The sequence below is a fragment of the Anoplophora glabripennis genome, unplaced genomic scaffold (assembly GCF_000390285.2).
Source record: "Anoplophora glabripennis isolate ALB-LARVAE unplaced genomic scaffold, Agla_2.0 scaffold37, whole genome shotgun sequence".
Lineage (NCBI taxonomy): Eukaryota > Metazoa > Arthropoda > Insecta > Coleoptera > Cerambycidae > Anoplophora > Anoplophora glabripennis.
In genome coordinates this window covers 1,745,828-1,764,483 of record NW_019416243.1, presented here as the reverse complement: position 1 = coordinate 1,764,483, position 18,656 = coordinate 1,745,828, and the positions used below count along the sequence as shown (strand labels likewise).

General features: G+C 33.6%; 1 protein-coding gene across 2 annotated transcripts in view; it reads left to right on the top strand.

The window, feature by feature from the left end:
- LOC108913469 (serum response factor homolog) overlaps nucleotides 1-18,656 on the top strand; it is a 229,385-nt gene that overhangs the window by 67,687 nt on the left and 143,042 nt on the right. For both annotated transcript variants that reach the window (XM_018719026.1, XM_018719032.2), the window contains exons 2-3: nucleotides 11,024-11,141; nucleotides 17,968-18,101. In XM_018719026.1, the coding sequence (XP_018574542.1) occupies nucleotides 11,024-11,141; nucleotides 17,968-18,101 (252 nt within the window). The remainder of the gene's footprint in view (nucleotides 1-11,023; nucleotides 11,142-17,967; nucleotides 18,102-18,656) is intronic.

The following is an 18,656-nucleotide window of genomic DNA, read 5'->3' as shown; positions in this document are numbered from 1 at the left end:
AAAAACATTCTCTTACTCTTAAATGACCTAGAAAACCACGAGTCGTTAATGGTGTATTTTGGATTACTCTGTGGTGGAATTTTTGGAAGACGGAAGTATTTTTTGTTTGCACTTTGATTAAACTTGAGAAACAATTAAACATAAAAAATATAGTTTTGTTCGCTTTAAAGTTTTAGAAACATACTTTTTACATCCTGAATAAGACAGGCAGATAACATCTCTAATTTGACTGCAAAATGCCAATAGCTCCTAATTTGTTTTATCTAGATGCAACTATAGCGAGAGAAGCGGACGGTTATTTATCTGTTACATAAAAAAGTAACGCGAGAAGAGAAAATTATGAGTAGTAATTTTTTCATAACACATAATTAGTGACCATATGCATATCGAAGAATGCGAGAAAATTATCGAGTACGTGTGCTTTAAAAATACAAAAGGCCCAAAAAGTGCATATCATCGCCCACTAATGATCTCAATATTGTTAAAGCTATGAAATTATAATTATAGACGTCTCAAGGCGGCACGGGTACATTATAATAAATGGAGGATTTTATACAAAAAACAAACGTGAATAAAAATGGATCAAGATTTGTGTTCGGTTTCTGAATGGAAAAATTTGTATCAATACATATCACAGAAAGTATATTATACAAATTTACCGATCTTCTGAATTAAGTGGATTCAATAAATATGTAGTCCATTGGAATGAATGGGTAGTAGTAAAGAGAAAATTATAAAAACATGTGTTAACACGGTCTGTATAATTATTAATTATTAAATACGAAAACATAAGAGATTAAAAATTACTGTAAAACAAATTGAATTTTTTGAATAATTATATGCGATAAGCTTGTTTAAAAAACAGGCTTGTATTAAATTACCCCTTTCTCAGTCCGCTAAGAGAGTATCATTTAATTATAATTCCGTATCTTGAGCCTGCATATTATTGACCTTTTACAGTCAACTTTCAGCATTTTTGCCAACACAGAGGCAATATGTTATTATGTAGAAAAGCAAAATATGTTTAATGCAGTGTATAAACCAAAACGTTTGTTTAATATTTTGAAAACACCAGTAATGCATTTCTTTAAATGTTTGAAGGAAAACTAAAAAGTCCTCATCTAATCTTAACTTTTATAATAGTTGCTCTAATATTGAGTACCTACATGAACAATACAATTGTGAGAGCGCAGAGAAAAAAGTATTTTAACCAAATGCCTAAAAATATATCTAGAATTCTATAAAAAAATTAATAAATTATGGTTGCTTCCTGTACCTATACTGTCATTTTTAAGGTGGACGCCATGAGTGTCTCCTGAACTAGAAGATATATAGAGTTGGTTAAATTACAAAAAAATTGCATAATTGGAGATATGTTGCACCGTTACTGAAATAAGCTGAAAAACTGAAAACATTACTTCTTAGTTCTTCCATATCTTTTTTATTATTAAAAGTAGAGTACTGAAAATCGGTGTGTATACCTATACAGGGTGATTCATTAACAATGGGAAAATCGAAAGATGAAGATACTACACGTGAAATGGTAACCATTGGCGCAAACATGCCTTATCCCAAAAGTTGATAGTTTAGGAAATACAGGGTGTTGAAAGTTAAAATTATAAATAGTTTTTTTGCGGTTATTCTGAAAATATGTAGGTTAGGAACTTGAAAATTTGTGAAACTACATATTTTTAAATTTTCAAGTTCCTAACCTACATATTTTCAGAATAATCGCAAAAAAACGATTTAAAATTTTAACTTTCAACACCCTGTATTTCCGAAACTATGAACTTTCGGATAAGGCATATTTGCGCCAATGCTTTCGATTTTCCCATTGTTAATGAATCACCCTGTATAAGATAAAAGCTATTATTTGTTGTAAGGTTAAAACATTTTTTAGACCTACTAAATTAAATCCTTATGGTTTCATAACTAACTTTTGGTTTTATTATGGATGCATATTGGATTTTTGCACCACTAGAAGCATTGAATATCAAGTTCAACGACGTATAATACTTGGATGAAAAGATTTTGTTAAGGACCAAAAAACCGTCAATTTTATGATTTATTTAATTTAATCGTAGTTTCCATGAAAAAACAAATGAGAATTTTGACATTTCTGTGTAAAAGTACTACTGTTTACTGCTGTAAATAAGTGTTCAAGTGTTTTTAATATTTATTCGTAATGGCACAATATTGAATAAGTGAAAAGCTAGATATTTTTACGTTGTATTATGAAAAATTTACAATAAATTAATAATTAAGTGAAGGAAACAAATAAATTCAAATTACATAAATTGTTCAAATTGTTCCCCTCTGTGTTCGATGCAAAGAAGTGTTCTGCGAGTCATGTTCCTTACTGAATCTTAAATTGTTTCTGGTGGAATTGATTGAAGCACTTCTGTTATTTTAGCCCGCAATTGTTCGATACACTGGACTGGCCTATTAGTATAAATCCTAGACTTTGCAAATCCCTAGAGAAAATAATCCAAGGGATTTAAACAAGACGACATTCGAGGCTAGCTAATGGGACCATAAGTTTCAATCCAGCAATTGTTAAAACGTTCATCGAAAAATAATTTAACAATTCTGCATTATGAGGACCAGCCCCATCTAGCTGAAACCAGTTTAAGTTTCTCAATTTCTCTGGAGGCAAATTATCTAAAATTTCTTCAAAACCATTTCGTAGAAAGTTTAAATATGATATGTTTCATCAGTCCGTATTATCTTAACAGGAAAATCTGGATCTGCCCTCAATTCTTCAAGAAACCATTCACAAAATTCCACCCCTCGCTGGGTGTCTTTAGGATGCAATGTTCGCACTGGTTTTAGTTTAAAAACATGATACTTATATTTTATTAAAATTTTCTGAACGCCTGACTTAGATAAATTGCATTCTAATGCCACTTGTCTTTGGGATATTTCTAGATTTATGTTAATTTGTGCCACACCGTTAATTTCATTTGCGGTTCCATTACCAATTCGATTCCTTACATTCTTTAATGTACCGGATTCTTGTAATCGCCTGTATACACTTTGGAAAATATTCCTATTTGGTTGCCTTCTCTCAGGATATTACCCACATATTTTAAAGCTAATAAGGATAATTTTCCCTTTTTTTATATCTCAAATTGGATACCATGTAAAACCGTGTGTAGAAATATTTAATAATCAAAATAACCAAAAGACTTTTATGAGTACATTAAAAAGTGTCATATATAATGTTACCTATTATATATTAACTTTACTTACTGTCGTAAAGTGTGTATGCGTTACGGTCTTGCAAATAAAGATACGGGAAAGAGGAAGGTGTATGGATATTTCAAGTAATTCCTTCGAGACGGCTTCCATAAAATACACATAAACTATTGTGCAAACCAGTTAATGCAACATACTTTCATAGTACGAAAAACGATAGTAACCTGCCTCTGGCCAAAAATAACCGTGTAGCTCTTACAGTTTAGTTTGAACCGGAAGAATTAGGGTATATACTGATTTTCTAATTATCGGTCATTGTAATATATCCATGTTTTATGATTGGTAGTTACTCTCATTCTCAAAATACTTCTATTTTTCTATTTATTTAGTTTTAGAACGAATACTTACTGCTTAATTTGTTCAGTAGAGTCGTTTCTCTATGTGAATTCTATGTAAAGACATGTCATATACAGGGTGGGCCATTAGTGTGAGAAAGTACAATAACTCCTTGTTGCTCATAATATAGAAGAAAAGTTTATATAAAAGTTGTACAAAATCAAGAAATCTAAACTGCAAAATTAATTTGAAACATACAGAGCGATTAGTAAAAACAGGACACGCCAAAGATTACATTTTTTAAATGGAACACCTTGTATATCTTTAAACATATGTACTTCTGAGAAAGTTTAGTTTAACATTTTAGTGCGGGGTTGCCACGTTATGTAGACAATTAATGAGGTTTTCCAGGTTTCCCTCATTCCTGCACTGAATGGTGGTTAGGGCCTACCAACATAAGTCGTTCCTGGGCGCAAATGCGGCCTGCGTAATAATAATATGCCGCCTCCTCTCCCGCACAAGTCTCCGACTTCTGGGCTAATTCTCGTAATTAGAATGAGGAGTAGAGATATTATTATTATTATTATTAACTACAACTTCCTTTAATATTTCTCAAGATCACAGAATACATGTAAACATCAGAAAATATAATAGGTAGTAATTATAATTTTGACTAAAATAAATTTAATTTTTGTTGTATTCTCTTTTACAATTATGTTTAAGAGTAGAGATCTATTAGGATTGCCTATATTTCGCATTCGCAACAGATAATAAAACCATTTTTATACTAGTATATCTTTTTTAAAAACAGTGAGAATGAAAGGAGAACATGGCGCAACCAATTTAATGAGCTATTAATTTCTAAATACTTATCTATGATTTTGCATCTTTCAAAACAGATGATTCGTTTTTTACAGAATTCTTGAAGTAAGTTAATTTTTACTTTGTCTACTTCAGATAAATATATTCATCAAAGTCTCTTTGACGGNATTAAAAAAAAATAATTGAATTTAAAATTCAATTCATGCACTATAAGTTCACGAAATTTAAGATATTGGGGTTTTAAGTGATGCTGATTATTGTCGAAAGAGCGCACATCAACTAGATCATCGTAATTATCTGGTATATCTAAATCATCATTTATAAAAAAAATCATTTGAATTGTGTATACCAAAAAAATGAATGGGTGTTTTGGTTTCTAGTGTGTAACACTCTGTTTACACAATGTACAGTTTAGACAAAACATTATTTTTATTTGCGTATAAAATTGCTATAAAGATGAAGGGGAATACAAATAGCGAATATTAAGTTTATATGAATCTATATTTGACCAGATATTTTTATAGTATATTATATTTCTTTGTCTAACAGTTTTTTTCCTGCATGGATATTGTGGTTATTATTCATTTTTTGAAGACGTTTTCATTTTACTCTAAATTTTATTTCAATATATCAGTTTGTTGTAGACGTTTTGTATATAATCAATTTGATGGGAAATTTAACCTTGCAGCTCCAGAAAAGACTTATTGTGGAAGGTTAGTTATTATACGACCTGGAATAATAGTACGAGTATATCGATCTAAGACATAAAAGGAGTAGCTATCGATATCACTATCTATCACCTAAATAACTGATTTAAACAATTTTCCTTTGCTTCTTATCTTTGGGCAAGATGTGCAGTGCGTGCGAACATCTGGAGATTTATCGTAATATCTACCTGATGTTTCCTTCCTGGTTTTGTACTGTTTCATTGTGCGATATGGCCATTTTAGACAAAATCGCAACGTGTGCCTAATAAATTTCAATGCCGTCAACAACACCAGTCGACTCTTAATAACTTACATTGTCAAAAAAATTATAAATGCTCGGTGCGGGAAAACTTTTATTGCAGGACAACTCTTGATTTATGATATCCTGAAGACCCCTTGCAGTTTTTAATGCTTTGTGTTGCGTAATGAAGTAGCATACGTATGTAAAGAGTAGAAAAATGAAAATAGTTAACTCAGAATGCCTGGTTTTATATAGACAGTATCTACCAGCAACGAATGATTATTATTATTGGGGACTATAGGTTTATTGCCTGTTAAGTATAGTAAGTGGTATCTGTAGATATAATCCTAATTTTACCTTATTAAATAAGCGGACATGAAAATCAAAGTCTCTTACACTTAAAACGGCCAACATTTGGAAAAGAGAAAGCAGTTTTTTCTAACATGATGCTGCTATTTTTGCGTGAGAATTTCTTAAGGAATTGTACGAGCGTCTAAAGATTCAGGCTTTAACATTGGTCTGATAAATTATAGAACAGAAATGTTATAATAACATGCAAGTACCTAAGAGTTATCCAGAAATAATCTACAGGATGCGTTACGATGATATTTAATTAGAAATATACAGGGTGTTTCTGTAATAAGTGTGCTCCTTCATAGGGCTTCAAATGAAGGTTTAAACAAATTTAAAGCCATCCTTGGTGCGGCAGTCAGCTGTATCTTTGATATCGAAGCTGCCGCGCGCCGCAAAGTGAAAGCGGTAATGGCGGATTTGACGGTTCAAATTTCGTTCGAAAATGCTGAAATTTATTCTAATTTACTTTAAAAATAACACAAAAATTAAACGAATAAACGAATTACTTACCAATAGACGATATGCTCTACAAAAATTGTTCAAAGTTGTTTCCATGTGTTAATGAACATGCTTCCAAACGACGGTCAAAATTCTGTCACCAGAAACACCACACCACACACTCACTGAAAACGTTGGTGGAACCGAGATTCCTGTACAACGTAAGGATTTGCATCACGATTCCTATAGTGAATGTTGTGAAAGTTTAGTATGCCATCTCTAGTAAAACAACATATATCCGTAAAAAGCCATTGGTAAAATTCTCCACAGGTCTGAAAATCATTGTTATTTAATGCTTCAACACTTTGTACATGTTAGGGGTGTAATAATTAATTGTTCCCGTACTACACGCCACACGGTAGATACACCCACTTCTCGGCCAATGTCGCGAGTACTGCGCCTCGGATCTTCCCCAACGAGGTTTATGATGTTTTATTCGTTGTCGAAAACATATGTCAGGTGGACATTCCCGGTATCCTGTAACAATTGCCTTTTGCACTGTTCTACTATTATAGTAGGATCATATTCGATGCAAAGTAATAAATCATTGCCTGTCAAGAGAATCAGTGCAACACGTTTTAGGGGGTTTTGGAAATTGAAAAATTTCTTTATGAATTATTAATTAATAGATATATATTTATGAAGAACAAAATGGAAAACAAAGGCATCTCCAACAATACATTTATTACTCCCTTCATCCTCCCTCATATGAGTTGTGTCTTGTGTTGGTTGCAGCTTCGCGCGTGCCGGCCCGGCGTGGTCAGTTTCGTTTCGGTTGTATTGGTGCTACATGTTTCTCGCTCGCGATATTTGTGAGGTTATAACTGTTATAAGTACAATTATATTTCGTTCGGGCTGTATGTGTGTTTCGTGCTATTATTTGAGAATTTGTGAGTGAAATCATATTTCTTGTGCTCCGTAACAAAAGTGTTTTTAGTGTTTTATTTGTGTGCTGTGTTTCGGACTGTTGTACGTGAATCGTGAATGCTATTATATTTTCTGTGCTAGTGAAGTGAAGTTTTTTGTGTTATTATTGCTCTGTTGTCGTTATATGGAGAAATGGAGGCGGTCCCTGGATGTTTGCAAGCCGGATGTATTGCTGTGGGTACAAAAAAATCTATTAAGTTACAGAGAAAAAACGATAATTTATTAAATGCCTATAACGCTTTAGAAAAGGATCATCCCATGAAACTGAAGACTGGTTTGGTGGAAATGTGTTCTAGATATACTGGAGTAAGCGAATCATCTGTTTTCAAAATTTTAAGAGAGAAGAAAAACGAAGGAGACATTAAGAAACCTAAAAAAGGGGGTGGAAAGAAGGAATTAATATTAAATGAAGATGAGAATACTGTATATATACTGTATATAAATCATAGAATTTATATTTTGTTTATAATTTGTTAACATTTCTTGTTTGATAGAAAAATAACTTATTTTGTTAGAGAATTGTTGTTAGTGTTTTCATTTGATAGAATCATATCATAGGATTTATATTTTGTTTTTATTCTGTAAATATTTATAGTATATCTGTTATACAAGGTTTTTGCTTTGAAACTTCGTTCCCCTTATAAAAAAAAGAATCGTAATGGGGTGCGATGAAGGGATCAGTTTTCGTCTGGAACCCTGTTTCTACAAAAATCCATTTATTCTCATAAACTATTTGTTTTAAATGTAATTTATTATAAATCCAATTCGTTATTTAAATTCCACATATTATGTACTACATTTCACCTCTGTACGCGCCACTGTTTATTGTTCCCTGCTTTACGATCAAGCTCGCCAGGTTAGTATTTGACGTATAACTGACCACTTCGTACATTCGATGCACCTGACCGACTACAGCTAGTACCAGAACACTGCGTATGCAGCGATATTTCAGATTTTACATTCAATTTCATTTTAAATTTGAAATGGTTCATCTTGCGTCTCCTAAAAATGATGACACGATTTTCCTTTGATAAAAGGCCGATAATTTTTTGCTCTACTTTGCATCGAATACGATCCTACTATAGGTTGCTGTCTGTTACGGGAACGGACCGCATACAAACGACAAGTCTAATTTAAATTGTACTGACATTCTCCGTACATTAACACCATTTCTGTTAGTTCTTGATCAGAAAACATTTTATACGTTGGCTAAGTAATACTACAAAACATAACACACGTGCACAAGATACACACGGTTGGCTACATTTATGGTTAATTTTCTCGAAAACATAAGCATTTAGATCATCAGTTACTTAATAAAAGTTGCTCATTTTCGTCACCCTTTTCAAGCAACGCACTTATTTCAGAAACACCCTGTATACAATATTGTGTTTGTTGCGAATCAGCAAAAATATGGTACTTGAAAAAAAAAATAAATTTATCAGCTACTCCATTCTTTCTCATCTATAGCGGTCTGAGTCAGTTCTGTTGATGATGGCTGCAAAGTAGTATGAGTAGAATAATACAACAAAAATAGTTACTTTTTTTTTAAATGTTTGTAGAAAAAATTAATCGGATGACTTCGAAAAGTTACCAATTAACATTTTTGACATGTGCCAAATACCAAACTGCAGAAATGACTCAGATAAGTAGAAAATAATTGATTTTCGGACTCAAGTACTGTGGAGACTTTTGGTCAGTAACACAAAACCAACAACTTACCATAATTTCAGCCAGTTTGACCGAGCTCACATTTTTATAAATACCGTACAGGACCATTGGTATAGTGAAAGTAATAAAGTACCTGAAAGAGTTCTTTTTTGCCATATTTTTTTTGTAGCTTACTTTGAAAAAAATTTTTGTTTATTTATGAAATGTCATTTTTACTGCAAAAAATTGTTACAAATTGTTATTATGGACCATTACGCGGAAAAATGGATTTCAATTTTATACTGCAGTTGTCAGTTACATACAGCTATGGGGCATTTCAGTCTCACTAAATTTCATCTTTTGTTTAAACTACGTTTATCATAGTTTTACGATTTAGATCAATTTACTTTTATTCGAAAATCAATTCCTAGTGAGACATTGCTCTGCTGACTATAGAATTAGGGTAACTTTATCTAAATCTTAAAAAAGGTCGAATAAAGTTATAGTTTAGCAAAAATATTAGTTTAGTAAGACTAGCATATCACCATAACTGACAACTGCAGGAGGAAATTTAAATCCATTTTTCATTTAAATGAGTAACATCATTGGTTTATATAACAACAATATAATAATAAATTGCACTCGACAGGCATAAGGGAAAAATTGCATTCCCCAGGTATATAATAAGGGTAAGATTATGAATTCGGATCATCGGATAAAATTTCAGGGCAGTCTGCAGATCATTATTTATGTACTTTTATTTCTGAATCCTCATTATGTGGCAGCTGATGTTGGTGTAGGTTACATGATCTTAGGCAAATTAAAGGGTTCTGTGGCCGTATTTTTTTGTTTCCTCTTGATATAAACTTTTCTAATTGGGGACATTTAACCATTTCGTGTCGGCCACATTCAAAATAAGATCCACTTCTTATTTGTGGAAGGGCGAAATGGGCGGTGACTATTAGACGACTTCATTATAGCCATCTTTCTCTATCGCACGGATTTCTACGACTTACTTTATCGCTCTCACGTAACGGCCGATGAACCATGGGGACTTTCCGAGCCTGTATAGCCTCGTAGTCTTCATCGCGCGCCCGTAAATAAAGATATGATAGAGGCGAGAAGAACAGACGAGCGNTTTTTGTGTGGAATAAAAGTCTATTCATTAAATTTAAATAAATATTTTGATAATAATATTGAATAATTTTATTTGAATTACTAAAAACCTTCTTAACCCGGTTATGATGCTTAAAGTAGCCTCAGGTTTTGAAATGCTGTTTTTATATTGTTTACTTATAAGAGAAGTGGACCGAGAAATTGAAGCGGCGTAGACAAAGACGGATTGTTGGGGATTAAATTTTAGCTACCTGCTACAATTTAGTACAACCCGGTCACACAAAGTTTTTTTTAAAAGTACACCTCATCTATACCGATAATACATAATATAAAAATATTGAATATAAGCACCAGTACTACATTTATTTACGATTTGCATACATAATAAGCTTTTATTACTCTCTTTCATTTCTAAACAGACTATAGTGAGATATTGCTCTGCCGACTATAGAATTAGGGTAACTTTATCTAAATATTAAAAAAAAATAAAGTTATAGATTTAGCAAAAATATCAGTTTAGTTAAACTAACATCACCATAACTGACAACTGCAGGGGAAAATTTAAATCCATTTTTCAGTTAAAAGAGTAATGTAATTGTTTTGTTAACGGTATAATAATAATAATAATAATAACAGTGGACAGGCGGGGCACCAGGGAAAAATTGCATTCCACAGGTGTACATATAGTAAGGGTAGGATCATGTAATCGGATCATCCATAAAATTTGAGGTCAGTCTGCAGGTCGTTATTTATGTACTTTAATTTGTGAATTCCCAGTCGTCAGCTGATATTGGTGTAGCTCATAGATCTTAGGCAAATTATAGGTATCCATAGGCGGCACATTCAAGGGGGTCTTCCTATCGTATTTTTTGTTTCTTCTTGATTATAAACGTTTTTAATTGGGGACATTTAACCATTTCGTGTCGGGCACATTCAAATAATTCACCCTGTACACATATACATAGCCCCGTAGTCTTCATCGCGCGCCCGTAAATAAAGATATGATAGAGGCGAGAAGAACAGACGAGCGGCTTTTATTATCCTCGTGTGTGTGTGTGTGTGTGTGTGTGCCGTATCACGTTACTAATGCCTAATTGAAACATTGTATGATGCGGGTAATTTATGTGACGAGCTCGAGAGCCGAGGCCGTAAAATGGGTTTCGTTTTGTTGCAGGCGTACGAGCTCTCGACGTTGACCGGGACCCAGGTGATGCTCCTGGTGGCGTCCGAGACGGGCCACGTGTACACCTTCGCAACCAGGAAGCTGCAACCGATGATCACCAGCGAGGCAGGCAAGTACAGTTCACTTTCTGACCGTCGAGCAGGTAGACAAAATTAGTCGTGACGTCCCAGCAACAGGGAGTAGAAACAGATGTTCCTTTTTTGCAAAATTTAAACGTATATACAGGGCGGATCAGTCATGATGTCAGTAATATTAAGGGTAGATAAGAAAAAATTAGTAGAATTCGAATACGCGTTTAATTTCATTTCCAATTCAATATTTAAACCCCTTTTCTTGCCGCTCCTGACCGCTGACCCACAAAGGTTTATCGAGAGTAAGTCTTGACCTACCATATTATTCGGTCACTAATCTAGCTTTGGATACCAAAGAACAATAAATTGTTTTCGAATAATAGGCTAATATATTACAATTTAGTATTTTCAATATTGTTAATGTTTTCATTATGTTTTATAATTGAGTATGAGTTTTCAGTATTATGTTCAATTAATAATACAGTTTGTAGTACGTATACCTAGTTGCTTTTCAAAGAGTAATATGGTACCTACCCATTTAAAATGCCAATACTGCTGAAACAACACTAATTCGTTCATAGCGCTTTGTTAATAAAGTTGGGATGTCCAACACTTTGATTTTGAAACCTATTGCAAAATTCGAGATGGCTGGGGAAATCTGCTGTTTCTCTTCAACGTTAGAACGCTCTCTATTCCGCAGGCGTGTTCCTGGTCAGGGTGCCGAATTAGCGGGAGTTAAGGTGTAATTTACTTATCTTTTAAAAGGTCGAGAAATTTTTTTCTACCTTTATTAGACCTTTCGAGTACGTGATTAAAATTACAGACATTATGACTGAACCGCCTTGTACTGTTAGCAAGCCACTTTTAGCAAACTGTAAAAAAAAACTGTCAGCGATTTTGTGTTTTGCTGCTGTTTCCTTACACTAAAATGATTTGTGTACCTTAAGATGCTTTCGAAAAAACCTTGGTATCTAATTCATGTACAACAACGACAAATCGCGTCAGAATTTGTCACTTTGAGAGCACATTCAGAATTCATAGTTTATTTTCGATTTTGTTTAGTCTTTTAATGGAAAACAAGTAACAGAATCTCTAATATTTTTGTTGCAGTTTGCTAAAATTGTCTAGCCAACTTTGTTAACTCATTTTCGTAAAATTTAATCAGTTAGTCACTGGTGTTTGGCAGCTAATGATGGTAACTTCTGCATACAATTTTATGGGCAATTCTTGAGTTGAAATGAGGGGGATTAAACTAAACTTGATTTGATTAAATGTGGTTTCTTTCCAAACTTCAAGGTTCCAAATTAAAAAAAAACAAAACTTTGTGATTTTGAGGACTATTCCATAAGTCAAATTGAAAATAACTTTTTAAATGGGAATTTAAAAAAAATATTCATACAGTGCTTATTGTTAATCCAGTAAGAACTGACCGGTGGAGTAAATATGATCAATTTTTCTGCACTTCACATATCTACAGGGTGTTTCGAGATACACAGTGTCAACTTTTTTAAGTATACAAAACAGTGAAAAGCTGCTTTAATTTTGGATGCAAATTATTATCTTCTAACTAAAGGATAAAAACCATACTATTTTGGAATTTAAGAGGATTTTTTATCTCATTGCATATTAAAAACAAACACTATGTATGTATTATGTATATAGGGTGTCTACTAAAGCTAAGTTAAACTAAGTTTTAATTTAATCTTCATAGCAGTTGTTTTCTAATTGTACAGGGTGAGTCAATGCTGTGGCAAAGTTGATTTATTGATAAATCAACCTTGCCACAGCGTTGACTCACCTTGTGTATGTTGATATATAAAAATAATATCCTAGACCTTTATTATCAAGTATACTAGTAGTTGTAGTTGAAATATATTTGGTTTTTAAGAAAAATATGCTAATAAGAACGTTGAAGTCATCGACTAAAGGTGTAATATGAAAATATTAAACTTTGTTGAGGATATTTTTAAAAAGCAATATGAAATATATGTATATGTATATACAGGGTTCAGGTACATTTAAAAGTCCAAATTTTTTTTGCCGTCTCTTAAGAACACCCTAAAAAAATTTAATGTGTTGCTACGAGTTGACAGGTATCACTTTCTTATTTAGCCTTTTGTCTAAACTTAAATTTCAAAAATTTAAAGTAGTGCGACGTTTATAACCAATAGCTCAAACAGTACATGCAGTTGCAGTAAAATGCCTGCCAATTCTAAATATGGTGATTTTTGTTTTTAATCAGTGGCGTATCATTTATAAAAAATATATCCTCTAATGAGATTTGCACGCTACTGGATTTTCCTACCCGACAGAACTTGATAATGGATAGCCAGGATATAATTCATCATGTAAAAATAAAAAAAATTGCTATGTATAATTTTGTTTTAGATTTTGACACCCGGTAAACTGAAAAGGAATAACTTTTGATTAAGGAAAATTTGTCACATTTAACCTGTTTTGACATTAGGATTGATTTTAATGAAATATTCTGTATTTTCTTGCATTGCAATTTTGAATGGTTTTTGAGGACGTCACACTAATATTGTCTATTTTATACAGCGTATTTGAAATTCATGCATACAAGGATATACAGGGTGTTTCTAAAATAGTGTTCCAAACTTCTGCTGCGTTTATAACTCATTAAAATAAGCCAAAAAGGTCCTATTAACATGTGCCCTAAAACGCACCCTTAGAAAGTTATATGCCTTTAAAAGGGCTCAAACTAAACTGGTTTTTTTCTGTTATTGACAAAACGGTCGCAAATAAATAGAAAAAAAATTATGGGTCTTACATAACTTTTTACGTTAAATAACATGGGCTACTTCGTTTTTCGACATGCAAATCATATATGTGTCCCATTTATGTTGGTGAAGGGGGTTTTCGGCCCGTAATTTTTTTTATTTCAATTTTTTTACAATTTTCTCTACAGATTTATAAAATCTTAACAATTGTACGTAAAAATTATTATCTTTGTCCAAATCGATATTTCCAATGGTTTTCGAGTAAATTGAGTTTGAGAATTACTCTGCTCTTTAATATTAATATTATATTAGCTATTGTCTGCAGTAGTAATTAGTTCTTTAATTAGTAAGTGTAACTCTAAATTTAAATAGTCTTAGTTTATGTTCTAAATTGTTTATTAAATGATCGGATCCTTCATAACTGCAATTTATTTGAAAAAAAAAAAACAGTTTTGTTTGAGCCCTTTTAAGTGCATAGTGCACCCTAATGGTGCGTTTTAGGGCACATGTTAATATGAACTTTTTGGCTTATTTTAATGAGTTATAGACGCAGCAGAAGTTTGGAACCCTATTTTAGAAACACCCTGTATAGCTGTCTAATGACAACGATTCCGTTTATATATGTATAAAATGCAATAAAATATATCCAGTGTTTAAAATTGTTATCTATTTGAATATGGATTTATTTATGTATACTGAACTCGGATTTACATAGTTTAAAAATTGAAATGTCTAGGTTAGATTCTGAATGTAGATCCAATTAAGCTAGCTCAGACTTAAAAAAGAACTGATCAGCAGAATTTATGTATGGCTACATTTTTATTAAATAAAAAAATAGTGCTGTACTGGTACCAATTTTCCATATTCAAATTAAAACATAAAAAATATTTCAATATGGGTAGTTGATTTTATATTGGAAATTAAAAAATTTGGAGGGTTTGAAGAATATTTAAAAAAACATATGCAAATTCACATTGTATGAATTTTCAAGATTTGTTATTATTTGTATGCATTTCAAAACGCAGTATACTTACTTATAAATTTATTATTTATATTATTGTTAGTATAATATTTTCTCATTAAATGTGAATGTAACTGGATTTATAAACTCCATTGTTTTTTTCTTGGGTGATTGCAATTCACCTAAATTTATAGGCAATCGAAAGTCCATTGCTAGGTAAATAATTGGCGAAATTATAAATATTCATGCGTCGCAATTCATAGCTACTTTTACTTTTTAAGAAATTCCCAATACTAATAATGATATTTAGGTGTAGACAATTTCATAAAGTAAGTAATTTCAGATTGGCCAATAATTCTTTTTATTTGGTTCTGCCTTTAGTAAGAACTCTCCTGAGAGAGATTATCAGAAGGTTATGAATTTCAAGTTATGGTCCTTTGAGACGTGAGCTGGCTTGAAAGTGGTTCGATTACTGGTGACAAAATTCTTGAAAGGAGATCAGTAGGTTAGAGCCGTCGAAACCGTCTCTAGAGGGAGACGGTCATTTCGTAGTCCTGATAAAATTTTTTATTGTTAAACCCACTTAACAAATAAATTCAATTATATTTTGTTGTGCATAAATCCGTTTTCATTTATATATCAAGTTTCAATGATTATTAGATTAAGCTGACAGAAAATGCGTTTAACCAAAAATTAAAAAGGAAACCGCAATAATAAAATTAAATATCAAATACTATACTGAATAAATATGTCAGTAAATATTTTAATAAAGAATTGTATTAAAACATGTTCAATAATTTTTAACGTGGTAGAATATAATTGTTATATAATCTTTGTTGTTTGTAAATGTTGTTTTTAATATTTTTTGGTATTTATTACTTACTGATTAGATTAGTTCTATTCAGTTCACTAGGATACATTTTTATTCATAAAAACCATTTCAGAGTTTACAAATCCAGTATTAAGGAAAATATATAAGTAGCTGTTCCAACTATGCTTTCGTACGTTGTTCAGCTTCCCCTGCTTTTGTTTTACATTTATGAAGCATGAAATAAAAAACGTTGTAGAAAGACATGACAGGTCTGTTCTGGTTTCAAATAATTGAATATTTATTTATCTTCTGATAATTGTTAAGCGTTAAAGTTACTTTTTCAGTGTGTCGTTTTGGTCTTTTAACTTTTTTTCCAAGAAGTTGAAAGCATGAACAGCGAAACGTCAATGACAATTAGACGATCATGATGGAAACATACACACTGTTGCTAAAAGAATGTAAATTAATGTGTTTCCCTCTCATAGTTTTAGGTTTGTTAAAGCAGAGTCTTTACAGCAGTGATTACTGGCACCACATCATTGTAAATTGTACATGTTTCCACTTTCAAAGAAACTGTACGTCATTGCCATTAAATATGATGTCGGGCAGATATCCTCCGCGACTCATTTGGCATACTCGACTTCGTTTAAGAAAATCATGTATCACGCTTTCGTATACCTACGTATGAATTTTGTTCATAACTCGCCACATTTATACCTGTAATTCAGGAATGGTATGCATTTGAGTAGAATAAACTTAGGACTTTACGAATCCGCACTGGAAAAGTCACATGGCGTAAGATCGCGTGATCTTGGTGGTCAAGTCACTTCACTGTTATGTGAGATGAGTCGTCTATTAAACTTCTGTCGTACCATATTTCAGGTGACACCATCTTGCTGGAGCCACATGTCATCCAAATCCATGCCATCCAAATGAGGCCACAAAAAGTTCAATAGCATCTCTGGATATCGTTCTCCATTGACAGTCAGTGCCTTTCCAACCTCATTTTCGAAAAAGAACAGACCAATCACCCCATCAACGTAAAATCCATACCACACTGTCACTCTTTGGATATACAGTGGTCGTTTTTGAATGACCAGAGGATTGTCTCTGCCCCAAATTCGACAATTTTTCTTGTTCATATACTCACTAAGATGCAAATGCTCCTGGTCGTTAAAGATGATTTTCTTAGCAGTCACCGTCTACTTGTTGTTTCTCCAACACCCAATCAACGAATGTTATCTGGTTTCAATTCTTGAGTTAGCTGCATCTTGAATGGATACAGATCTTTTGTTAAAATCCGCTTCATTGTGCTTTTTGATATGTTTAATTACACTGAGGTTATAGGAATTTCTGCTACATTATCACTCACCGTAGCAATATTTTCGGCTGAATGGCCCCAGTACCAGGTCAGTTTGTTTTTTTATTTTCTGCTATCAAACCTTTCAACCTATCAAACCTATTTGTCCAAATTTAGCAACTAATCTTTTCAAAGAGATTTCATTCGGGGCATTCTTACTGCCGAAAATTCCACGTTATTTGTGCACATTCTCAGCTACATACTCTCCATACTTGTATCCGTCATATAGCTCCATTTTGTCTAACCTCACAATTCAAATTCTGCGTTACTTTTGGGACGCCCGTTATTAGTCGTGGTAAAAAATGTTGAAGGCATCAAAGAAATGAGTAACGGATATTATAAGTAGGTAGGTGATTCAGATAGGCTTTGTGATCTTCATGGGAATCTCTACGTGATATCCATGTGCGGACTCACCATCTGTGCTTTCGTTTTCTTTACAATTCCTTCTTGAGAACAAATGGTTGCAGATGTTAACGCCATTTTGAATACCTCAGAAGTGAACGGCACACAAAAATATGTGGAAACGGGTATTGGCGTCAAAAAACTAGCATGATATTGGCACCGGAAACATTGCATGTGGAAGTTCTGCTTTAAGGTTTTAGAATTTTCGTTTTATGAAAATGACATGGTCTTAAGCTGACGATATACTTGAGGTAGTGTCGCGCAGCGGAACTCAATGGCGTGCCATGCTTTATTTATTATTTGTATTAAAATACTGTGGAGAGAAATTGGCAGCATCACCAGAGCTCGTCGCTTTTTGGAAGTAATATTTAGCATCACCGTCTCTTATTATTAACGGATTAGCCCCAAGACACCGCCATTCCGTTACCCCCGTGCTCACAACCCCAAGTATGTCGCATGCCTTATTTGGTACGTGTACCTCGGTTGTTACTGAAACCAGAACAAATCTGGTATGGGATAGCTACTCCACATTAGTTTCGGCATCCAAACGATACAATTTTTCTTTTAACAGTCAACGGTTTATGTGCAGGGAAGGCCCTCATCCAGACCTGCCTCAACAGCCCCGACCCGCCGGCCGGCTCCGCGGGCGGCGACCAGAGGATGTCCGCCACCGGCTTCGAGGAGACGGAACTCACCTACAACATCAGCGACGAGGACTCTAAAGTAAGGCAAATGGTGTACGGTTCGCCGCATACACACGCTCACCCACATTCCCTCGCCGGCCAGGGCCATTACTCGCACCTCGAGCAGAGCCACCTGGGGCTGGGCGGCTCGCCTCAGCACGGCGGCTACTCTCAGGCCTGCCCCAGTCCGCTACCGCCCCCGCACCAAGGCTACGGCCACCCCCAGCATCCGCACTCGCACATGCACTCCCACCCTCAGCGGTAGACTGAGCCCCCCGTAGAATCAGGTCCCGGACAGGGGCTCTATTAGTCATGAATTAGTCTTATTTTTTTTTACGTTTCTTACGTTGATGACGCGCCGGGACATGGACGTTGCGACGCGCTGGCTTCGGGGATTTGCGAAAGAGAGCGACTTAGAATTTTAAGTCTAATTTTTTAACTTTTACTAATATTAAAAAAATTAAGATAAATCGGAGTGTTGTAATTTTTTAAAGACTTGCATTTTTTGGTTTTAGAGGAAGAAATTCATGCATTGAAATAATTGACGCTTAAATTAAAAAAAAGAAATATATTAAAGTGATTAATGGCCAGTGAG